General features: G+C 49.5%; 1 protein-coding gene across 9 annotated transcripts in view; it reads right to left on the bottom strand.

Moving 5' to 3' along the window:
- Positions 1-25,468, bottom strand: part of BOC (BOC cell adhesion associated, oncogene regulated) — a 73,058-nt gene that overhangs the window by 10,176 nt on the left and 37,414 nt on the right. For 8 of the 9 annotated variants that reach the window (XM_060639998.3, XM_060639999.3, XM_060639992.3 and 5 more), the window contains 6 exons: positions 24,520-24,798; positions 8,297-8,443; positions 6,317-6,460; positions 4,366-4,659; positions 3,711-3,983; positions 2,285-2,592 (listed from right to left, as the gene is read on the bottom strand). In XM_060639998.3, coding sequence (XP_060495981.3) covers positions 2,285-2,592; positions 3,711-3,983; positions 4,366-4,659; positions 6,317-6,460; positions 8,297-8,443; positions 24,520-24,798 — 1,445 coding nt within the window. The remainder of the gene's footprint in view (positions 1-2,284; positions 2,593-3,710; positions 3,984-4,365; positions 4,660-6,316; positions 6,461-8,296; positions 8,444-24,519; positions 24,799-25,468) is intronic. The other variant, XM_078453011.2, reaches the window with a different exon arrangement.

Below are 25,468 nucleotides of genomic sequence, written 5' to 3'. Positions count from 1 at the left end.
CTTCCTCTCACCTACCCCAACTCTCAGGACAAAAAGCTTAACTGCCAACTGTGCACATCTCCCAGTCTGCTGGAAGCCAAAGCCGTGGTTTGCTGAAGAATCAAACAGCTGGTAGAAAAAGCCCTAATCCCCAAGCAGAATATTCCAGAGTAGAACAAAACCTACTATTCAAGGGACAGGGATGGTCTGGGCTCATTTATGTCAGACTTCCAGGATTTGTTCCAAGGGGAGAAGTTTTCACAAACTGAGAATGCTCAGTAGTATTGGAAACCCAAACACAGTAGCCCAGGGTCTGCAGATGCAGCAGGAAATGGAACCGGCTTCCCGAACAAGAAAAAGTGAAAATGAGAGGAATGATTCCCAATCTCCTGCAAGAGAAAGGGTTGTACACACAGCCCAAACACTGATTTTTCACTTCAGAGTCCTTTCTTGTGAGATGATCTTTAAGACCCGTCAGTCCCTCAGGAATGGAACTGCTTGCAAGACATCATTTCTTTTTGGTGGCATCCACCTAGCAGCCCCAGTGCCCCTCAGGCCGGAGCCTGACAGAAGCCAGAGCCGGATGGGGCACGGTCCTCTCCCTCTCCCTGTGCCCCTTTCTCCCTTGGCCCTCCCAGCATGGGCCTCACTCACACTTCCACTGGGCTCAGAAACAAAAATAAGAACTAGAATGGTCGTTAGTCACTGTCTCACACACACACACACACACAGGGTGACGGTGGCCTCAGCCTGGCATTTCCAGATCACCATGCACCGCCTTTGCCAGCTTGCCTCTTGGTGAGGCAGGTTCATGGCCACCTATTGGCCTGAAAAATATGATTCTTGTTCTCATTGCTGGCTCTTGTCTAGCGGGGACTGGGAGCACTTAGCCTGCCCTGATCTCTGTCTACAACTCTGAGATGGAGGTGTCCGGTTACATGGGGAAACAAGGATTAGGACCAGGGCTGCCCCATAACCCAGTCTGAACAATGAGCTTTTTGTTAAACAAGTATTCACCCCCTTTGCTGACTGTCTACAAAGAGGCCAGGGGGCCAAGGGTTAGTGAGAAACTACCCCCCGGCCCCCACCTCGTAGGCAGTTTCGCCTCAGGTGTCTTTCTGAGGCCCCGTATGTCTGTGAACTTGTCCTCACCCAAGGTCATGAAGGGAAAGAACAGAATGAGATTGCTGGCAGGGTCCAGGGCAGGGGAATGGCTACTGTGTGGCCAACACTTCGCACCACACAGGGCTGGGTGGGTTGGTTGGTTGGTTTTGGCGGGGGGAGAAGAGTTGATAAATACTTTCAGTTCCACAATCACATATTTTCAATACTTTCTACTAAGTGCACATAGCACTTTAATAGGCAAAAATAACAATGAAGGTATAATAAAATACAGCATTTATAATACATCATCAAATGACACTGTTAAAAATCCATTTAAGAACGATAATTTTCTACCATCTAATGGCCTTAGGGGGAAAAAAAAGGCACACACCTGGGATGAACAGAAATGCTCTTCAAGGACATTTTCTTAAAGGAAATCTCACGTCCTTCTCCCCAGGGGGGTAACATCAGGTGAGCGCTCAGCCTCGAATGAAGGGGGCAGGCTGGGGGCCCTGTCCTGCCTCACAGGACATTGTGTCCAAGAGGATGGCCTAACTGGCTGTCCCCACACCCTGCCAGGGCCTGAGGTTCCCCCTGCTGACAGCTCCTGAAACATCTACCCAGACAGGCTTCCTTCTGTCAAAGAGAAGTAGCTGAGGTCCGAACAACACGATGTGCTTTCAGCTCAAATGCCTGCTTGTCAAACCTGAGCCATGGTTGAGTCCCCAAAACCGAGGGGGTATTTTATAGCCCTCAGAGAAAACACTTGTTCACAAATATTTGTTTCCCTGGCCTTAGAGCTGGCTTGCTGTGCAGAGTTCTTGCAGGGATGTACCCACAGGAGCTTACTTTGGTTAAAAAACAAAACAAAAAACAACATCAACAACAAATGACAGAGGGAAGAGGGGAGGGCAGGTGATGGTTACCAGGGAGACTGTTCACTCTCCCTAGAGAGGAGAAGCTGGTGGTGTTAGCTCCTGGGAAGCCAGTGCACAGAGAACCCGAAGGGGCACACATGACTTTTTCCTGGGCCTCTTAGGTTCCCAAATGCCTCAATCACAACCAGTTTCCTGGGAGGTGGTAGGAAAGTTCAGTGGAGGAAGGTCAAGGTCAGTGGTAGGGATTGCAGGAACTCAAGGGGAGGTGGCCAGCAGGCAGAAACCCACACCCAGCCTCATGGAGGGGAGGTCAGGCACCATACCTTGCGGTGTTTCACCACATAGTAGAGGATAGGAGCCCGGCTGCCACCCTCGTGCCGAGGCCGCCACACCAGCTCGTATGAGTCAGTCTTGGAAGTCCGCGGTGAGCTGAGGATGATGGGCGCCTCAGCAGGAGCCACCTGCCCCTTCTCTCCAGCGCACTGTGGGGAAGCTGGCTGCATGGACGTCAGGGGTTTGGGGAGCCCTGGGCGTCCCCTCAGCATCTGCTCAGGGCTTCCAGGTCTTGAGGGCGGCATGGGAGGTGTGGCAGTGTCCAGCTTAGCATCCCGCCATGGCCTCAGGGTTGTGCCTGGAGGACCAGGAAGGAAAGAGAAGCGGAGGAAGAGGATGTTGGTTCCCTTGGTCATGGGCTGAGTTGCTGCCTCGAGGGAGGAAGCAGAAAGAAGTCAGAGAGGAAACCCCTGGGGCGGGAGCCTGAGATGACCAGGGGCCCAGTCCACACATGGCCGGGCTCTGTGGGAGGAGACAGGGCTGTACTGCTGCCCTGCCGGGAGAGAAGGGCAGGCTTGGGCCTTGTGCCCAGGCATCCCGCCGCGGCCCAGGGCAGCAGGCAAGCATCTCTGCTGTCTGCTTGTTTCCCTGAGCCCATGGACTAGCCTCACCTTGCGTGAAGGTGTTCTCCTTACTCCTGAGGAACCCTGCACCCTCCTTCTCATGCCTACATTGGGGGAAGGACATGTCCCTTCACTGCGGGGTCTTAGCACCACGCACACTCTGGGCCTTTTCCTACTCCACTGCAGCCACCTGGAATGTGAGATGTGAAGACACCTGTAAATCACCTGTGAAGTCACCTCTGAGAACTTGAGAGCCCAGGACAGGCAACCCTTCCTTTCGGAAGCATCTGCAGAATGTGCCCACGCTAGTTTCTCCTCTAGCTGACCTCTGAACCACAGACGGTTAGCATCTGATCCTGAGGATTCAGCATTATTTGTTGTCACATTTTCCTCAAATTGTTTCCTTGGTGAGTTTTGTCTCCTTGATGAGCAAGCTGGGTCTTTTGTTATGTCTTTCTGCACCCTACCCCCACACCCCGCTGCCCCGTCTAGTCCAAGACTGAGTATGTAAGTAACTACTCAGTCAGGGTAGATGTCAGCTGAAATGGATCAAGCTGAAAGGGGCAGATTTGCTTTTCTTTACTCTAGAGCACTGGTTGTTGAACTGGATTCCATGGAAACCTAGCAACTCACAGATCTAAAGCATTTTTAAAAATACAATAGTAAGATCACTTCTACTAGTAAAAATGTACACCTCTGACTTTTTAATAAGTTAATGTGAACTTGCACTCATAACTAAAAGCCACTTTTATCTCATTTATAATACTGGGGTTCTAAATTGAGATTTCACTTGAGGAAAGGGTTCTGTGAATGTTCAGCTGAAATCTCCTCCAGCCTTTTGGGGGACACCTACCTGGCCTGGCGGTCCTCAGCTGGACCACAGCATGGGCACTCCCAACTTCATTCTCAGCCATGCACTGGTAGACACCTTCATCCTCAGGCCCTACGCTGACCACCCGCAGGGCCCTGCGGGACAGTCGGAGGCGCTGGCTGGAGGCCAGGGGCACGGCATTCCTCAGCCACAGCACAGATGGCGGGGGGTTCCCACGCACTTCACAGGTGAGCTTGGCGCTCTGGCCCCATGGGATGACCAGCTGGGACAGCTCCATGGTGACCTCAGGGGGCTCTGCCAGGAAACCGGAGCAGGGGTGACAAAGGGCCTGAGTCCTCCCATTTAGGGCTAGACAGGCCCTGGGGTGGGGGGGGGGGGGACTGCAGTCAGGAATGGTTCCCTCCTTCCCTGTGACTGTTGATAGAGGGAAGGAAAGGTCCTGTGTCTCTCCTGTCAGAGTCATGCCCGGAAAGGGACCGGAGAGGGCGGTCAGGCACATACACCTAGACCCTGGGATCTAAGCACCTCCATCTCTCTCCTCCTCCATTACTCACTGGGCATGGGACCTCTCACAAGGCACATGACCTTATCCAGGGCTTAGGGTTATGAGCATCTAGAAAGGCCACACTGACCAAAGAGGAGGCCAAGGAGAAGAAAGTCTGCAATAGACACTCACCAAATACCTGGACGTTGTAGAGTATGACTGCTGCCCCAGGCTCCCCGACCCCATTGTCAGCCATGCAGCGGTAAGTCCCCGAGTCCTCCTCACTGGTGGCGTCAATGAGGAGGTTGCTCAGCAGGAAGCGTGTCTTATTGTAGCCAGCGACACTGGACCCATCCTTGGCCCAGGTGACCCGCGGGGGTGGAATCCCACTGGCCACGCACTCCAGGATCAGACTCTGGCCTTTGGTGACAATGATCGTCTGGGCCTCTGGAGGGTAGATGATACGAGCAGCCTCGGCGGTGGAGCCTGGAAGGGCCAGGAAGTGAAGAGCAATGCGTGCGACCAGGACTCAGTGCAGGGGAACCCCTCCACCCCGCCTTTGGCAGCCAGGGCCCAGGAAACAGTCCTCCGGGCATTTGGCATCAAACAGCCCTTCAGGGGCTTGAGACCTACATAAAGTGACTGAATTCCCCTGGGCTTGGTTTCCTTGTCAAAGACAAGGACCTGCCTCTGCAGAGAGCTATTGTAAGAGATGAGGTAATATATCGGAGCAGCAGCACTGACCCAACATATGCATGGAGAACTACGCATGTTGGCAAAGAAAAAGATGAGGCAGACAGAGAAGCAAAGTGCACCCCAAGTCCAAGGATGAGCTAGGAGACAAGGATCCGAGGTAACCCCCACACACCACCCAGAGGTCTCGGTTCCCAGTGTCCCTGACAGTGCGAGCACCTCACTGAGCTGAGCAGGACCCACTGTTTAAAAAGATGCATTTCTGCACAGTATTACAGGTCCCCAAAGCAAATCAACTACTTTGTCGGCTGCTCAGCTAAGGAAGGCGTGACCTCTTTTCAATGCTGGGGAAGAAACCGCACAGCACTCGTCAGAAGGCTGGTTGCTCTCCAATGTGCCACTCTCTTCCACGTGGACTATGTGTGATTTTACTTTATGAGCTAACCAGGGGGAGAGCCAGCTTTTATAAGACCTGAGAGCTTGGGAGGCCTTCTTTAAGAAATAGAATGTAGGCGCCTGGGTGGCTCAGTCAGTTAAGTATCTGACCTCAGCTCAGGTCATGATCTCACAGTTTGGGAGTTTGAGACCTGCTTCGGGCTCTGTGCTGACAGCTCGGAGCCTGGAACTGCTTCAGATTCTGTGTCTCCCTCTCTGCCCCTCCCCTGCTCACACTCTGTCTCTGTGTCTCTCTCAAAAATAAGTAAAAAACATTAAAAAAAAAAAAAAGAAACAGAATGCAAAATTATGGACACAAAAACTCCATGAGGGAGGGAGTGCTGAAGCTTGGCTTCCTTAGCTTCACAGTACATCTGCCTCTGGTGCTGACTCTAAGACCACACTCTGCATGAGATGTCCCTCCAGTGAATAAGCGGGAAGGCTGGAAAAAGGCCTGGCACACAGGAGATGCTTGGCAAAGGCGAGTGTTGTTCTCATACGACTGGGGGAGTGTGTGGGCCTCCACGGACCATCCCCAGAGTGAGGTGCTGGGCACACTTCAGTGAGCAGCAGTGTAGGCACAGCCTGGCCTTGTGCCATGCAGGCCCTGTGGCCTCACATGGGCACAGGCACACCATCATCTCTCCCGTGCACGTGCTGTCAGCTGCTGAACACCAGGCCGTCCTGCCCCAGCAGACACGCCCCAACAGATCCCTGCTATGAAAGTCCCACAATGAAGGGAAGCTCTCAATGGGCAGGGGAAAGGGACCAGCAAGCACAGCCACCCCCCAGAATGAGGCAAGGGCCTACGGGAGGCCGCGAGTGGCCGGCTGGTGGGGAGAGGACCCCCGCTCTGTCTGAGTCCTGGATGCTCCGCTGGTCCAAGCCCCCCAGGTCCCACCCCCACTGCAGAGACCACAGACCTGGAGCACAGACTGTGCCCACCCCGAGTCCCCCCCCCCCTCCTCAGCCCGACCAGCCTCTTCCATCAGTGAGACACCCTGTTTCCCCTTACGGCGCACGCGGAGCCTGTCACTGGAGCCCGAGGTTTTCACTTCTTGGGTCACCGGGTTGTAGGCGGCACACTTGTACGTTCCCTCATCCTCCTGGCTCGCGTTCACAATCTGGAGGTTTCCTGATGGCATGATCAGGTAGTTATCTGAGAAAAGGGGACACGGGATGAGTTTGGGTCCAGAAAGCTGCAGCCGGCACCTCCCGGTGGGCAGGCAGGGCAGGAGCCGTGAGCTGTACACCTGAATCCCCACAGGCCCACACTAAAAATGCTGTTCTCCCACCAAAACTTCGAATCAAGTGGGCCAGAAATGCTGAGGAGTAAACCTGACCAACTAGCTGACAAACTGGCTAGCTGGCGGACTCCCCTGAGTTAGCACATAGGTCTACGGAAGAACGCTTTATACTTTCAAAGGAGCTGGAGTAGGGTGGAAACGAAGCAAGGTCTGGGGTCTGCCAGACCTGGGCTTACGCGTTGGATCTGCCGTGGACTCTGTGATTCTCGGCAAACTGACTGACCTCTCAGATACCGTTTCCTCATTTGTAGAACGGTACGACATGTGCCGCCTCAGAGCCTACTGTAAGGACTGAAGGGCCCATGCTGCACATGCAGGTGATGAGATGATCATTCTTGCAAGCCACCAGGAAGGAGGGAAATGCATAGGACTTCCCGTGGGTCTCTGTCATGGTCACAGCTCTAAGCCGCCTCACTCCTGAATTTCTGCAACCAGGGAGGAATATTCGCACTCCCAACCACCACCTTTCTCCACGCATGTCACTGAAACCCTTCCCTCTGCATCGTGGGTCTGCTACACTTTGTCCGCTTCTGGTCCAGAGGTGCCGTGGGGGTGGGCTTCCTGTCTTTCAACAGGAGACAGATTCACGGCTTCTGGACACCCCACTGGCTGGGGATGGTGTTCAGTCGGCTTCCTGGCAAGCAAAGCACTGGCCCTCAGCTCTAAGCTTTCTGGTGGCCTGGTCTGCCATGGTGGTCCTGGGGTCTCTGAAATCCAGGTTCACTAAGCCTGGTGCCTGCCTGTCACTGGGCTGCCCCAGGTAAGAGCAGCTTAGGCAAATGCCTGACAGAGAAAACGCCTCGACCCCTCCTATGGAACAGGCAGGCTTCCTCCAGAGGGCTATTGCCAAGTGTCCGCTGGGGACAAAGGAGAGTTTTGCTCTATTCCTCGCACTCTCCAGTGATTTCTGAGCGGCAGGATCAGGGGTTTTACCCTTCCAAAAAATAGTTTTCTACATTTCCTGTAGTGAACATATATACATTCCTTATAAGAATATAGGAACATATCTTCCCTTCATAACCAGAAAAAGTTGATGAAAAGGTTTGAATTCTATAGGATATTTTAAAAGGTATACATTTTGAGCTGTGGGTTGAGTCACGTAGGGTCTAGCTGGCATTGAGTGAAGGGTCAGCTATGGGAAGTAGCTGACTTCATCTCGGGAGATATCCCTACTCCTCACAGGCACTCTGTGGACCCAAGCTTGGCCCCCCCGGACCAGTATGTCGTGGCCTGAGCAGGAGCTAGGTCAGCTGAGACAGCCGCATCACCAAGAAGATGGGGAGAGGGAAAAACCCAAGTCCCACTAAAGAGATTCCCCTGATGGGTGGGGGGTGAGCTCCACCGCCCCCCGGGGAATGCCGCAGCTCCACCAATGGCTGGGTTCATCAGGCGACCTCTCGGTGTGTGCCTGGGGGGCAAGGAACACTGTGCCGACAGTCTTGTTCAAATGGTGGAAGCTCAGCAACGTCTTCCAGAGCCTCAAAGGATGAAGAGATTCCTCGCAACAGGGCAGAAGACCTCCATTTTGGAAGTCTAGCATCCTACAGGGCTAAATAGCAAGGTAGAAGACAGCTGACCGGTGTGAGGAGGGGACTGCTGGCATGTGGATGGGGGTTCGGGAGGCGGTAGTTGGAGGTGGTCAGCTTCCCTCCTGGCCTTGGCCTCTGGGCTCCTGCTTGCTCACTCACCCCGAGATGCCTCCAGCCACTCTTGCTTGACACTGTATCGGACCTGAGCTTTCGGGTGGCTCTCAGGAAGGTGGCAGGCAATGACCGCTGTGTTCCCCTCATCTACTTCAATCACATGCTGCACATCCAACTTGAAATCCTGGAGATCTGTGGAGAGAAGAAAAGGTGCCAATTGGGCACTGATGGAGGACAGAAACAAAGTGACATTTCCGGGTAGGTTGATGCCTTGGTGTCTTCAGTCACAAGAAACAGCTGCAGAAGCCTCACCTGCTGGGGGCTTTCTGGGAGTGGTCTAAGTCCTTCCTCCAGCTTTCTAAGAGTTTGAGGATGGAATGTGTGGCCTTTATCACTACATGGGAGTTTAACTTGGTATATATAAGCTGGAGGGTGGGACATACGTACAGGATTCCATCAGGAGGTGCCTGCGATATCTCACCTCTTCTCATATCTCACCAGCCTCTTCTGTTACAATGAGACATGGGGGCAAGTTGGCCAAGCCCATTGGCCCTACTGAACCTGGCTGGAGATGGGTTATGATCAAGGCATAAGTGCCCTGGCACAGCTCAGTGAATGGAGACTGAAGGGAATGATGAAAGAGAATTGTGATTTCTTTTTTTTCCAGTTCAGTCAAGTTCCCTGGCTTTTCTTTGTCATCCACAATAAAAGCGACAGGCCCAAGATTCTGCTTAGTTACCAACCATGGTTATAACAGGAAGGCTGATGGTACCCACGAGCTATACTCCATGTCATGGCTGGTCCTTCCTCAGGGCTAGGGGTGGGGGATCTGTGGACACTCTAAGGGCTTTCTAAGGCAAAGAGGGATCTCCCCAGTGTAGCTGACGGCAGTGGAATGTGGGAGAGCTGAGGGTCCTGACACCAGGCTGCAGTGTCTGCAGCATGGTGGCTTCTCTTCTGACTTGGCTTGGTGGGAAGACTGGAATCTCAACTGGGAGAGGATGGAGATCCATCTGGAACAAGAGCAGGACGTTTCCCAAACAATCTAACGGTTCACACAACAAAACTCTCTTTGTGTGAGCCAAATCACCGAAGTTGCTGAACAAAACGGGATACTTGTGCCATAAGCCACGTGCCAAATGTATTTTATCAGGACTGCAGCTGAATTGAAGAGAAGACATAAGATAAGAAAGATGAGACTATTTACCCAAACACTCCTTCGTAGAGCTACTTAGCCCTGGAGGCACCCTCTCTGAATGCTGTCTATACCAAATTCTGTGAGCTCCTGAGAGCGGACACCCGCAGAGCTTTTACCGCAACTCCACTGCAAGACTCCACCTGCCTGTGTTGTTTTCCCTGTTGTTTCCCCAAGAAGGTGACGGGAGCAGGTGGGAATCAGGTTTCTCACAGAAAAGGCAGTTAGTTACCAAAAACAAACTACTGTCACTACAGGAGAGCACAGTGATCAAGGCACGTAGTGAGGTCAGAAGGTTTCCCACCTGATGGAACTTGCCAGAAGCTCTTAGACAAGCTGTGCCAGGACAGGAAAGCCCTTTCGTTTCTATGAAAGGATCACTGTCCCTCTGATTATAACAGTAGGACTTTTCAGGGGCAGGGGCCAAGTCTAAACCTACGCAGGGCCTGATCTCATTAGATGCTCAGTAAATGCTGAATGACCAAATGAGGGACTATCTCAGAAACTGGGGCCCTCAAATCAGGTACCAGATACCCATTTATGTTGCCTATGAACTCAAATTTCCTAGTTGTGTCTCACCTATACTACAAGCTGAAGGACAAAGTCCTACCACAACAAATTTTCTATAAATCTTTTCTCTACTTATGGCCAAACTTTTATCAAAGTATGGCTATTTTTAAAATAGAATGTTTCTTAAGAGGTCACTTCCAGAGTCACAGAAAAGATGTGACATAGGTCTCATGAATGTGGAGTAGGAAATACATGCTGTTCACAAGCGGGTGACAAAAGCAAAGGCAGACTGCCTGATTGATTTCTACTGCCCCCTTTTACTTTCTGGGGTAAGTAAACGCCTCAAGTGAGGCACATGGGTCAAGGGGAGCTCTCACTCAAGGATTCCTTCTTTTGGGTGGGTGTAGAGCCTTTGGGGCCGTTAAAGAATTTTCTCATCATTATTTAATTTTGTATATGTGATATCTGACTCCAGCTAAATTGGAAATTCCTAAGGGGCAGCCTATTAATTTTGCACTCCACGCCCCAGCCCTAAGCCCCACTGCACAGTATGCAGGACACAGCAAATTCCCTACAAATCCTCGTTAAATGAATGAACAATTTGAAAGGTTGAGCCCCAGGCCTGCTTCATGGGACTGCCATCTGTATAGCTGAATGTGGCTCTGAGCCTGGAAGGGGCCAGCACTTGGCTCAATGCTCTGCCATCACCATCTTCAAATTCTTAACGTTTGCACAAAAGACCCCACATTTTCATTTTGCATTAGACCCCCAAAATTATGTAACCCAGTCCTGGCTGAGCTTCTCAGCCAAAACAGCGGATGTGTTTTTTTCTCGGAGAGGAAGGAGATACGGACTACGGGAAGGGGCGGATGGTCTGGGCGCAGTGTGTTCTGGCTAAATATTACTAACTGCTTTTCAAAAGCAATGCACTTAAACAATGCAAAAGCCTTAATCCTCCTCGGCACAGTGCGTGCTGTACCTGCCAAGTCAGGAGGATCTCCACAAAGAGAGCTGTGAGCGACTGTCAGCTCAGGGGCATCTGGAAAATTCTGTCATCAAAAAGTAAATCTAAAACTACTCCACCAAGAGATTGAGTTTTTTTCCTCCTCCTCCTCCTCCTCCTCCTCCTCTTCTTTATTTCATTCCAAGGAAATTTGCCTCAAGCAAGAATATACTTAAACAGATCATTTTACAAGAAAGGAGTTTGGCACCAGAATGCCATCTCCACGCTAATGGCCCAGGCTCTTGCCATTGTAACTGAGAGTTTATCCAGGCACAGCTCACGTCCTCCTCCGTGCACCCACCTCACTGACCCAATACTAGAAAACATACGCACCCCCACCCCCTCCCTCAGTCCCTCTTGGCTCCTTCTGCACCCTGTGACAATTGCTAAGTCGGAGACAGAAGGCCGTGCGGTGGGGAAGGCGCAAAGCTGGGCACCGGTCAGCCATGTGGCCAGACAGCCCCTCTGTTCCGATGCCAACATGTGCACAACAGCTCATGTGGGCAGGACCGAGGACACCCCAGCTGGGCATCCAGCTCCCCACAAGGGCCTACTGGCAGACCAGTCTTCCTGGCTTCAAAAGAAATAAGGAGTAGTTAGGTCCTTGGCCCTGTCCCCTCCTTGTTCCTCCCAAGCTTAAGCCTTAGAGCTGCTGCTTCACTAGACAAACACATCCAATTTGGCTGCTGGAGTAAAGTTGAGTTTCACTAAGGGATCAAAGGCAGAGTAACAAAGTGATGATGGATGTGAAAATCAGAGCACCCTTCTCTAGTGTTTTTAGGCAGGAAGGAGACTGGGGGTAGGGGCGGGGGTGGTGTGGAGACATCATGATCAGTAATGGCCTAAGCAGCCACCAGATGAGGCAGATGCAGAGATCTGGTTGGCTGCAAGTGAAGGAAACCAGTCTGTTCCCAGGCTCCTTTGTCTGCAAAGCCGGTTTCCTGGCCAGTCCCCGGGGCTGCTCAGGGCACCTCACTGGGACGGGGCTGGGGGGGGGGGGGCAGGCCCTTGAGTTTCAAATGGGGTTAACAGGCCTCACTGCAGAATGATGGATCGGGTTTCATGGGGAAATGGTTTGACAGGACACCTGCCCTTGCCTGTTGACTGGTGTGTTTGAGAAATCCATTAGAGGAATGTTTTTGCAGCTTTAATCCTCTTACCTTCCCCCAGACCCCTCTTGTGCATCCTCTTTGTGTATTCTTTCGGCTATTTTATTAACTTGTCTGCACTAATCAAATGCCAATAAGCCCAACTCTTGTTCCTCAGCTCTCAACAGAAGCCCTGGTCTTTAGGGCCATCTCTGGATTTATAGAATTTCCTTCTCACAGAATTTTGTGCTAAGAAAGCCCAAAATAGTTTAGGCTCCATACAGAACCCTGTCTAGTTCCCTCTTTTCTAAGCCCTCAGTTTCTTAATGGAAGATGTATCTTCTGATACATTACTTCCATAGGGCTCTTAGGTACACAGATTACAGGGCTTTGTTCAGACATAAGTCATGTGATAGGCTCAGTGTTTCCTCTTCACATTTACAGGGTACATCAGGCACTTACCTTCTGAGCCAAGGGAAAATGGGGAGGAAAACAAGAACTTTTAGAAACCTATCTATCTACAAATAGACAGGTTTTATGTTAAGTCCATTTGAACTTCTTATCACCTTCTAGCTTGGATCCTTCCTTTGGCTCAGCAGAACTATGAATTAAATTACAATATTTGGGTTATGTTCATGAATTCCCATGACACAAAACTGTCAAATCTTAATTGTAGGCTCATCCTCCCGATTTTTATACAGTTTACACATCCAGTTAGAGGGTGCATTGCATCACAGCAGAATGCCTCTGGTGTAATCCGTAAGGATCTTCAAGGCATTTCCTCATCTGGGCCTCCTCTCCCTGAGATCTCTCTTAGGCTGCAAGTCACAGTTAAGAAGTCAGGCAAGACAGCGCCTTTGTCTGGAAGCCACAGGGGGTCACCGACATCCCCATCTCTGTGAACTCTGCGGAATATTTATTTAAAAAAGTCATCTTCTACCCATCCAGGCATTCTTATGTAGAGTCAGTCCTGTCCTTTCCCCCTGCATAGGATAAGCATGTACTTGACTGCTCAGGTTTGGACAGGACCCACCAGATTCTGGGGGTGTCATATTGGGCTCTCTTGGCAATGCTGCCAGGACAGCTTAGTAGCCTCTTGGCCAGTGGCAAGTTTCCGGGCTGATGATTCTACTGCCTAACTCTTGTGGCCTCCAGGCCTCAACTGGCCCTGCGGTGGCTTGTTGTGCCTATGGCTGATGTTACGAAGCATAGAAAGATTTTGCCCTAATATCGCACCCCTCATGCTGACCCGGCCCTTCTCTGCATCTCGATTGGTTTTTGAAAGATGGCAAAGTTTCAAAGGAAGTAAAACAAAGAGCTTTCTCTGGCAGAACCTGTGGCTCACCTCTCTGCAGGATGGACTTGGGGGCAGAGTTTGAGAAGGTGCAGGGTCCTAGGCGTCGCCTTCCTATGTGGGCTCTGGCAGTGCAGGGGCGCTCCCATGCCCCATACTGCTTCACTGATGGGCAGAGAATCACAACACTACTCTCATCCTCCAACTCACCTGAGGACCCATGCCTTGGCATGGCCCCGAGATGAGCCCTCTGAAATCAAGCGCTCTGCAGGTGGGAAACCATGGCAACCAACTACAGAAACAGAGGAAGCCTGGAGCAGAGCTGGGCTTCCATTAGGCCAGAAAGCCCGGCGCCCGGAAAGGATGGGGTTTACTGCGGGATGGGCAAGTGTCTCAGAAGCCACGCGTTCTGGGTAGTGACTAAGCCTTTTGCCAGCACGTAGCCCTGTCACACAGACGGCTGAAGCCAAACCCAAATATAGCCCACAAGGCTGGGCAAAATCAGCCTACTCGATAGTAGGCATTTGACACACACCATGCCCTCCAGGCATCACTGATTTATTCATTCAGCCAGGAGCTACAGAATTGTCTAGTAAGCCCTGCACTGCAGAAGATATCATGAAGACAAAAATGCAGTTCCTAACCTGAGACCTGTACTTTGATAGATGAGACAGGTCAAAACAACACGCAAAGCAGGGTACGATAGCTTGCAAGAGTCGGGTCGGCAGGCTTAGTCCCTACCACCTCCACGAGCATCCCAACCTAGGTCAGGTGGCCTTGAGCTCCCGAGCAACTTAGAAAGGGCAAAGGGAATTGACAGAGGGAGTACTCGTCCTCCCTCCGCAGGCTGCGCAAGTGGATGAATAGATTTCCTTTCATTAGGATTTTTTCCTGCCTGTCCAATTGCACAAATAATTTTGGCTGCAAACCTCTCTCCTGAGAGCCATGGAAACATGACATGAAATTTCTCAAACACACTCTCTGATGAAAGCAAGGCATATGCCCTCCCTTATTTAAATAAAAACAGTCTCCACGGGTGTCTAAAAAGGCCTTGGCAGATGCCAAATACACTAGTTGTTCAATCTTGTGTTTCTTTCTTTCCCCTTGAGTTGAGGTGGAGTTTGCACTCAGATTTGAGCAGTGGGAGAAAGCTGAGGGCAGAGAAGAGATGAAAGAGCCACGAGAATGAGGGCAGAGGATCAAAATCAAGACTGGAGGTGGGCAAGAGAGGAGAGAGGATATAAAGGGAGGAGTGGGACAGAGAGAAGGGAAAATAAAAAGGACCTAGTTGGCAATGTCATTAAAACGATGTGCAATAAACTGGCCTAATGTTTCAGGAATTTCTTGGCTCGAGTCATTAAAAATCTTCTTTACAAAAGAAATAAGAAAATGGGAGATGTGATTAATCCTTGAAGACAAGGCAAGGATGGGAGCCACGTCTCCACCGAGTCTGGCAGCCAGATGCACGGAGATGTCTGTAGACCATCTCATTTATCTGACTTCAGTTCTGCACTGAGGTAGGGCTGGTTAGCAGAACTTGGGAGTTTCTTTTGGACCAAATGAAGGAATGAAATGGTTTGAAAAAACACACTTAAGAGAAAGAGAAGGGAAAAAAAAAGATTTAGTTGCCAGTAACCCACATCATACATATTTCTCTGATCAACGAAATATAAACTATAAACTTAGCAATGGGAAAATTAATGTGAATCCTGGTGGTCTGGATCATGAGAGCCAGAACTGGATCCTGACAGAGCGTCTGGCAGGCTGGCAGCCTGCACAGGAAGAGGGAGGGGAGAGAAAACGGGAGGCCAAGGCACTGGGGAAGAATGGAGATGAGCACTTCAGCATGGTCCTCACATACAGAACTCTGGGTCGGAGAGGCAGGGGTGCTGCCCTAAGGCCACTGGGGCCCACAGTGGTGCTACTTTTTCTGCCCACACACCTGGAAATTACATATTCCTACAAGCAGTGGTGGCTACTGATGCCAACCACCCACTACCTCGGAGAGTGTCCCATGAAGTGTCTCATAGGACGTGGAGCCACATTCACTGGTATCTCCCTTCAAAGTTTCCAGAGGTTCCTCCAAACATCTCAATTCCTTGTAAACAGCCCTTTAGACTTCTGACATCCATCAATTTTTCTGAGCCCTCCCTGAATCTACTTGTGTCTTCAACCTGTTTATACCCAGAGTTCTTACTTCATTTTTTTTTTTAAGCCTTTTAATATGTCAGGATTTGGTGAAGAAATCTTTGTTCACCTTTTGCATGCCCTTCTTGGCCTTCTGGACTTCAAACATGTATTATCTAGGAGTCTTCCTCTTTCTAGACATTCCCTAGAGGCCTACTCTGTGCCAGGCCCTGTGGTCACAGAGATAAATGACAAAGTCTCTGCCCTCCAGGCAAATGAGAGGGCTACAGAAGTAAAGACAGGATGGTAAGGAAGCTGGGAAGAGGAGACCCCACTCCATACTTGGGAAGTTGAGGGTGTCAAGAAAAGATCCCTAGAGAAGATATTCGCATCTGAAAAACTGAGAAGGAATTTGTTAACCCAAGGGAGACAGCGATACTCTGGGAAAGGGAGTAGAGAGGACGGTGTTGCAGGTAGATGGGGCACCATTCCCAAAATAAGGGGAAAGTGCAAGATGAGATGAGGAAATGGCAGAGTCTGGTGGGTCCAGAGGGGAGGCCGAGAGACGGGCTGGGCTTATGGGCTATGCCACAGCCCGAGTCCTATTCCGTAATTCCTGGAGTCTTCATAGGTTGTTAAGTAAAGGAACACAGTCATTCAACATTAAACATGATTCTCCCTCACCCCCCAAAACGCTGGTTTTGCCTCAGCTAGCTTTTTTTCCCCTTTGCCTACATTTTTTTTTCTCACTATTCAGTGATAGTCCTTTATCTTAGATGGGAACACTGACCCACCTGCAGGGGTTGTACTGTTCTCAGGGTTATTACCAGATTCCAGGAAGGGTTGAAAGTCTAAAAAAAAGGGCCAAAGTAGAAATTCCTAAATTTTCCCACACTCAAAAAAGGGGGAGCCAAGGGATTCATCTGCTGTCTTGATTTTTTATTTTTTTTTTAAATCATCTTGCATCATGTTCCTTAGAGGGCTCCAGGGATTTCAAGTGAGCTAATCAATGCTTCCCTCGCCTTCCTGTACAAAAGGCTTCTCAAAGTCTGTTCTGGCTCATTGAATTTATAGGTAGTACCTGCTCAACAAACTGGAGGTCCTCCCCTTCTCTCTTAGATTAGAAGGTGGACCTAAGATTTTACTTAAGCATGTGGCTGTATGGGCAAAGAACAGGCTGAGGAGGGGAAAGGGTAGGAGTTCTAAGCGTGCCCTCGGTATAAGACGCACCGTGGACTTGATATCTTCTTTTGGTAAATTCTGACCATTGCTAAATAGAGAATTGGAACCCTGGCTATTTGGGGTAGACAGTTACTACCATGATGCACTGGGCTGAGCTCACATCACATGTTTGTCTCAGTACTTATACCAGGCCTGATGGGATTAGTGTTGCCAATGTCATTTAGAGATTTCTTTAGAATATCAGAAAATTCTTCTGATATTTAGAATATCGGATACCGCCTATATCCAGTACAAAACAGAAAAGGTTAATAGGACTTCGGTTTAATACTGTAAGGTATTCCTTAGTTATTTCCTATTTAGATATTCCTGCTTAGCTCCTTTTGGGTTGAAGCTGTCAATAATTTTCTTGTCCAACTGGCAAAGCAAAACAAACCTTACAGTATAAAGCAGCTGAATTTCACCCTTAGGCTCATTCTCCCTTTCCAACGGTGTATTCCCCACCATAGAGCTGCCTCAGTCTCTTCCACTCAGCCTGCCAGTACCGCCAGCCCAGCTTTCAGCGGCAGACTCCCTCCCCCTCCTGGACCAGCTCAGGAGGCCACCTGTGTTTCCTTTCCCTCCCCAGCTCTTCTTCCTGCCACCGCCCCTTCACTGCAAAGCAAAGGGCTTGCACAGGATTCCCCAAGATGCCTAAGCTAACAACAAATGTTTTTCCAACTTGGAGCGAATGGTTCCTTCTTGTTTTGTCAAGGACTCACCAGCTGGCTGAAGCAGACTGGCGGAGAGGAATGGCATTGGAGAAAATGCCCTGAAGTTTCCTTTCTTAATCACAAAACATACATTCCCAAAGGGAAAAGAGAAACGGTGAGAAATGGGAGGAGTTACGGGGGAATCAGATGGGGTAGCAAGAGAGAGACAATCACTTAGTAGCTACTTTCAGGATTTGACTGAACTCCCCACGGAATTACCTCACTCTGGAAATTAAAGTCGCCATGGAAGTGTCTGCACCATCCCAGAAAATACACTGGGCTTAAATCCAAGTACACGATGCTAAGAGTTAAATTCAGTTGTAGGTCTGAGAAAGGTAGGAGAGAACTCAAAAAATGAGGAAGGTTGTCCCACACACATTCTTGAAGGCTCAACTCCCAAGCCTTCCTCAATTCCCTGAAATGGAGATGAATCACGGTTAGCCTGAGCTCCCAGTAAAATCTGTTTATATCTCTGTCAGGTAACTCATGGGTTTGACTTGCTTTGTGGCTACCATGTTACTGCAGTCAATCTTCTCCATTAGGTTAAGAGCTCCTCAAAGGCAAGGGTTAGGTCTTACGGTACTCAGCTGGAATTCTGAACACTCCCCAATTCTCAGGACACCAATCTCCAAAACACCCCCACACTAAACTCAGTGCTGGAGAATGAGTGCTGTTCTCCAGTGGGACTTCCTCACCTCCAGACTGCTGGCTTGCCCTGTGAATTTTGGACTTAACAGCCTCCACAATCATGTGAAGCAATTCTGTAAAATAAATCTATTTTTCCTTTTATTTCCTTCTCCATATATCTAGGCAGGCATGCCTCATTTTATTGCACTTTGTGGATACTGGGGTTTTTGTTTGTTTTTTACAACTTGAAGTTTTTTGGCAAGCCTACATAGAGCAAATCTATCAGTGCCATTTTCCAATAGCATTTGCTCATTTTCTGTGTCACATTTTATTAATTCTCACAATATTTCAAATCCTGTCATCATTATTATGTTTGTTATGGTGATCTGTGATCAGTGATTACAACTCACTGAAAGCTCAGTTGATGGCTAGTGTTTTTAACAATGAAGTATTTTTAAATTAAGGTATGTACTTTTTTAAGTCATAATGCTATTGCACACTTAATGGACTACAATATAGTATAAATATAACTTTTATAAGCACCAGGAGACCAAAAAGTTAATTTGACTCACTTTCTTGTGAGTAGTCTGGAACTAAACTCGAATTATCTCCAAAATATGCCTGTATGTGTAACTGGTTCAGCTTCTCTGGAGAGCCTGACCAAACCAGGGATAAAGGAAGCTAGAGGTATTCTATTTATGTTTTTTTTTTTTTTTTTTTTTTTTTTTTTTTTTTAATATTTGAGGTGGGGAGGGGCAGAGAGAGAGGGAGAAGGAGAGTGAGAATCCCAAGCAGACTCTATACTGTCAGTACAGAGCCCAATGAGGGGCTCAAACTTGCGAACCATGAGATCACAACCGGAGTTGAAATCAAGAATCGGACACAACTGAAAGAGCCACCCAGGCACCCCTAGAAATACTGTAATAAAGACATGTCCACAGTGGTCCTTTATGGCCTATTCCAGTTCAGGGTCCGAGCCTAGAAGACCTTAAGGAAGTGTCTGATGGGAATCAGAGGTGGGGGAAGCTGAACAAAAGGAAACACAGCTTTCTGTTTGTGGAATCACTGTCCCGAGGGCCAGGGTCAGCCCAGCCTGCCAGCACAAACCAGCGAGTACCTGGTTAGAAGAACAAGCAGTGGTGAGCCAGCAGAAGCAGAAATGGAGTAGCTCTGTGGGCTACGGGGACAGCACGCAGTGTAGGGACACCATGGCTATTCTCCAAGGCAGCTAGGAGGTAGGAATCTGGGTTGGAGAGCATGTGTATACAAAGAGCTGAGAAATTCGCAGGAGGTGGGGTAGTTAGTTCTCTCTTCCCAACAAGCTAGCCCTTTGTCTTGGGTCTGGTAGGAGTGAAGGCTTTGCCATTCCCTGGACTTGGTCTTCTGAAGACTGTTCCCAGAATGGAGCTGGGCAGCACATGGCTGGCCACAGGCCCCAGAGCCTCCTGCAGGAGGGCACTCCACAAAAGTTCACCAACCTAAGGGGTGAATGAGGAAAGCCCAGAATTTATAAAATGTTTCAACATATTACTAGCATATCATCCAATCCTTAAAAAAAAAAAAAAAAAACCAAAAACAAAAAACAGGAAAACTCAGGAGACGGATGCTGTAACTATCACTGTGCTCACTTCATAGTTGTGGTAATCTAAGTGATTTAGTGACTTGCCCAAAGTCACACCGACTTCTAGGGGCAGAGTTAAAACTTAACCCAGGGTTTGTTTTTTTTTAACTTTCTTCTCCTCCCACCCGCCATATTAGTTTGTCTCTTCATTTTATTCACGGGTTAAATTATGGTGACAAAGGGCCCTGTCACCTTCTGAGCATTCCTCAGAGCCAGTCATAGAGACAGCTGCCTAAGGGGAGCTCCTTCCTTTCCTGTCAGCAGACTCACCTTCTAAGATCTGAGGGCAGAGAGAGGATAATTCAGGTACATGCCTGGGTCTTAGTGCTTAAAGGCCTTATAGAGGGGTTACAGATCCGGTCTCAATTAAACCAGCATCAGCTTAAGACTCCACATTAGCTTGAGGACTCAAGTTTCCAGCTATAGGATTACTACCCAGTGACCACCTGTTGTATTTCCCACAATGAAGGGGACCTAGGGGTGATAGGATAATTGGCAGAATTAAAGGATAAAAAAATGGGAGAACGTTAAAAATGAAGAATTATGTAGGAGTTTAGTTGAATTATTAGAGGTAAGGGATAGAAAAGAGCTTTCACACTGTATGCCAGCTCTGATGAATTGTGACTCCTTGCCAGGCTGTGTTGAGAACAATTCTAAGGCTGAATCAGAATACAGAAAAAAGGAATACGGTGTTCCCTGGCAAGGTCTGCTGTTGGTTCAGGTGCAGAGTGGGAACACTTGAGCCACGTAGTGTGGCTGACCTCCTGGCGTAAAGCTTATAAAAAAGGAGAAAGGAAGAAAGGAGATCAAAGTGAAAAGTATTTCAAAATTCAAGAATTAGACAAGGTGGTCTGAGGTGAGGCATCAGCGGCAAGAGCGAAGTCTACCGCAAAGTCTAGGTTCAATAGGAAAACAAGTTCTGTGCAGAGGAGTGGGATGGACACCGCCACATGGAATGAAGATGGTATTTACCCGTGTGGGTTCCATTTTACCTGAAGACCAGAAGCCTCAGGTCAACAGCCAGGGGTGAAGTCCAAGAGTACCCCCAGCCTCCAGCATCTAAGTAAAAGAGATGTGTACCAGGAAAAGGTCTGCCGGGGGGCCTCTTCCCCACCCCTGAATCCTCAAGCCAGATCCTAGCCCCCAATACGGAGAGGTCTCAGCGATCTAGGAGTTCACTAAGACAGGGGAGGCGACATCTTGCTAGGTAGGCCGAACAGCAAGTGCTTTGTCTCAGGATGGACATCTGAACGCATGCAAAAGAGGCCAGAGGAAAAGGAAGCCTTAAGTGGCCAGTGTGGGCGGGTGTGTGTGCGTGTGCAGGGGCACGCCACTGCCTGGCCTTCCCTCTAAATGCAGACCAGGCCTTGGTAATCCCTTCGCCGCTCGGCCGCCCTCCATCAGCCAACCAGCAAAACACAGCCCCCATTCTGCTCAGGAATGTGCTTTCGGAAACTTAATCTAACTGCCGGGTCTGGGCCAAATCCCCCATGGCACGAACCCAAAGACAGCACCCCATTCTGCCGCCGCTCCCGCCTTCCCGCTGCCTCCTCCAAGCCCGGGAGGCTGCAGTTCCAACCCACTGACTCCCTGTTCTCCGGGATGCGGCCCCTCGAAGCCCGCTCTCTCCATCTCCAGCGCTTCTCGGGCCCTCTGGTCAGCCCCAAACATGTCACTTCTGATTCATGTCTCAATGACGAGCCAACAGCTCTTGGCTTTCAAGCAAGACTCTCTGGGCTTCTGCACAAGCCTCCTCTTCTCTCACTGTGCCTTCTGGGTTGCAACCAAACCCTCCCCTTTGTCCTCACTGCCAACCGCAGATCCCTTCGAGCACCAGAGAAAGAAGTGGCCAGGAATGTTTTACAAATAAAGGCTAAAAATGGTCTCTCCTCACACAGATACACCTTGAAGCAGAAGGAGGGATCCACCATAAATCTTCAACTCTCCAACTATCCCTTCCTCCAAATAAAAGGTTCAGGCTGGCTCCTAATTAGGCCGAATGAATGGTTATGGAGTTTCCTGAGTCTCCACAGACACGTGCTGACCATTTGCAGATGAGCAATATTGTAGATGAGCAAGATTATCCTTTAAAGGCGTGAACACTGCTAAAAGGCACATCTTACTTGTAATAAGAAACCAGTGGAAGCGACCTAATTGCACACCAATAGAAAAAGTGCTCAGTACATATGACAGAGTCCCTCAGGGGATGTTCTAGGGCCATCAGTAACTATGAACCTGCTCCCATGGGGGTTTAAGGTAGGGGGGCAGGTTAACTAGCGAAGGGCATGGACAAACCTTCTAGAGTGATGGCCACATAGTTGTATACATATGAAAAATGCATCAGGCTATTCACTTATTAGTGCACTCTGTGTACTTTACTGGATGCATTTTATACTCAATACAAAAGAACAAGTAAATATGGTCATACGGCCAACGGAAAAATGCTGATCACACAATGTCAAGGGGGAGAGAATAAGGATAGAAACTGTATATTCACTAGTATCATTAAAATAGTGTGAAGGTACGGGCATGCCATTATGCTAATTGAGTAAGTCAGAGACAAATACCCCATGATTTCACTCACAGGTAGCATCTAAAAAATAAACAAAACAAAACCCAGACTCATGGATACAGAGAAGAGAGTGCTGGTTGCCAGAGTGGGGAGGTTTGGGGTCGGCGGGGGTGGGGATGAGAAAATGGGTGAAGGAGATCAAGAGGTACAAGCTTCCAGGTTATAAAATAGGCCATGGAGATAATAATGTATAGCACAGGGAATACAATCAGTAAACAGTGACATTGTATGGTGACAGATGGTAACGAGACTCATTGCGGTGATCACTTCACAATGTACACAACGTATGCTATACACCTGAAACTAATATTGTATGTCAATTATATACTTCAGTAAAAAAGCAAGTATTGGTATGGACAAAGACTGGAAGTGCACACTCCAAAATGGTAATGGTTGTGTGATGACGGTGGGGTGAGGGGAAATGGTATCTCCTATGAATTCTGTACTTTCTGTAATGCAGTTTTCATTACAATTTAAAAACATGAAAGAGGATATGATAGAAGAAGTGTAGCTCTGACCTCAGCCCTTCTTATAGGATGAGATAACCCCTCCCTGTCCACTACCCTCCTCACCTACATCAGCCAGCACCTTCCTTGCACCCCACAAGCACAGTGAGGGTCTGCCTCTTTCCCGGAGCATGCAGAGTATGCTACCCTGCTTCCCAGAGACTTAGAGCTCACATTCAATAGGTGTTCCTTCTGCCACCACAGCAAATGGCTCTCACTGTGTGGGGAGGCTCTAAGATGCAGTCAGGCTCCTCCCAGTCCCCTGGGGAGACAGATGAGGAACCCTCCCTGCCCTCTCCTTTCTCCGGGGGGAAAAGGGTGGGGCTGCCTGATGCTTTCCAAAAGAACATGAATATTGCCTGCGGGGTGTCTCTGTTCTGTTCTCTCTTGGAGTGAAGTCCCTCCAGGGACCTGGGAACCAGGGCGGGGTCTTTTATCCCCTGCTTTTCTGCTTCACCATCTCCTCCCACTTTCCTCCCAGGCCTCAGGCCTCACATACCCCCAGGGACCCCAACCAAACTTTAAGGAGCGAAGCATTTCCCAAGTTTGCTGCTTTGGCATGACTCCTAACATACTCAGGAGGGTGACAATGATGGTGACATGGAAGTCCAAAGCAAGGCTGTCAGGAGTAAGGGGACACTGCTAGGTCATGAGCAAACAAGCTCTGGACATCTCAACATTCTAATACAAATACCACTAAAGTCTCAACAAGGCTCCCTATTCCCCGTACTTCAGGCTCCAGGAAAGAAGAGGTCATTCTTAATATATCCTGGCTACAGACTCCACATTAAGAACGGATGTTGGGGCTGCCCTGCAGCCTTCTGAAGTTTATTTCGTCAGATAAGTCTGGTCTCTCATATGTATACAATGGGTAGAAAACCAGGTAATGTGTGCTTTGCACCTGGGTACCATAATATTCCCAAGTGGTAATTACATATTAAGAGGAGCATAAAGCCTTCTCCCGGCATCCCCCTTGGACCAAACCATCCCCAATCTCATCCTCTTTTCTGTTCGTTTTACTCTTTGTCACACAGTTTCCTTTTTGTTGTGCTCTACTATTTGTATCCCAGGCATGTGGACCATGTCTGCCCCTGAAACAGGAGGCTCGGTGTGGGACGGGCAGCTCTGCTCAGACCCACACATGGCCGTGTAAGTGCTCTGACAGTAACCACCATGAGGATGGAGTGTGGGGGATGAAGGGGCAGCTGGCACAAGCACCCACAGATAACCACGTAGAAAGGCACGGCCACATAGTGTGGCCCATTTCTGGGGCCCACACACACAGTTCAACCATGCTGAGTTCCCCTCTTTCTAGACACCCTCTGCAACAGTGTCCCTACTCAGAGAAAACAGCGTCCCCAGGGCACAGTGGTCCCCCACCATCGGGGACTGCTAGGCAGCTACCACTCTCTGATTTGAAATGTCAAATTGTAAGGCCTCCTTTTTTTTTAAAAAAAAATTTTTTTTTAACGTTTATTTATTTTTGAGACAGAGAGAGACAGAGCATGAACAGGGGAGGGTCAGAGAGAGAGGGAGACACAGAATCTGAAACAGGCTCCAGGCTCTGAGCGGTCAGCACAGAGCCCGACGCGGGGCTCGAACTCACGGACCGTGAGATCATGACCTGAGTGAAGTCGGACGCTTAACCGACCGAGCCAACCAGGCGCCCCTGTAAGGCCTCCTTTTATATGAAGACAAATGACATGGGGTGTGAAGGGCCTGGGGGAGAGAGCGAGAACGGGAGACAGTTAGAAAGAGGGCACCGTGGCAGAAGGACAAAGGAACAGTACTCACTGGCTAGTGTCACAGTGGCTGGCACGCTGGCCACGGCTCCTGCAGGCATGCGGGCCACACACTGGTACCGTCCCACCGTGTGGTTGTTGAGGGCAGTGACGACCAGCGTCCCGCGGGTGATGAGGATGCCCAGAGCATCATCCGAGCCATTCAGCTCCTTCCCGTTCAGGCGCCAGGTGGCATTCATCCACGGGGGCTCCACCACGCAGCCCAGGATCACAGTTCCTCCCAGCTTCTGGACGGTGGAAGAGGGCTGGACAGTGACCTGGGGGACCTGGTCTGGAGGAAGAACGGGGACGCAGAAGTGAACGGACAACCTTCACGAAACCAATAACATGACCTTTTTAGAAGCACAGCCCCCAGGCAGCCTTTCAGAACTGAGCAACCCAGAGGGGTTGGTCTTTCTCTGAAGAACTCTACTGTCCTTGGTCCGTTCTCCAACCTGTGCTCGTTCTCAAAGGCAGACTGGAGTGGCAGCATGATGTAGAGGCAAGAGCTTAGGCTCTAGGGTTGGACGGACCCGGGCCCCCATCCCAGCGCCACTGCTTCTGAGCCAGGTCACTTTTGCCTTTTTGTGTCTCCATTTCTTGCCTACAAAACGGGGCTAGTAATACTTGCTTCACAGGGTTGTCGTGAAGCTCACAACTAATGCACGTGAACTGCCTGCCATAACCTCATGTACGTCCTCAATAAAAGGCAGTTGTTAGTATTCATTCTCCTCTGGTATATATTCGAAATGATGATGATACTAAAATATAACTGATACGGTCTTGCCAAGATGATTTGTCATCTTGTATTCCTGAGTGTGTCCCTGGAGGCCAGTGGGAATGAAGTGTTCTTCGAAATCCAGGAAAGGGCAGGCCTTTTTAAACGGTTGCTACTGAATGTGTAGTATTTCTACTTGACACGAGGGGCAAATGTTCTTTGAGACGGGCAGGCTGAGAAAGGG

The sequence above is a fragment of the Panthera onca genome, chromosome C2 (assembly GCF_046562875.1).
Source record: "Panthera onca isolate mPanOnc1 chromosome C2, mPanOnc1 haplotype 2, whole genome shotgun sequence".
Classification (NCBI taxonomy): domain Eukaryota; kingdom Metazoa; phylum Chordata; class Mammalia; order Carnivora; family Felidae; genus Panthera; species Panthera onca.
Note: the sequence above shows the minus strand (reverse complement) of the source record. Positions and strands in the feature narration are given on the sequence as shown.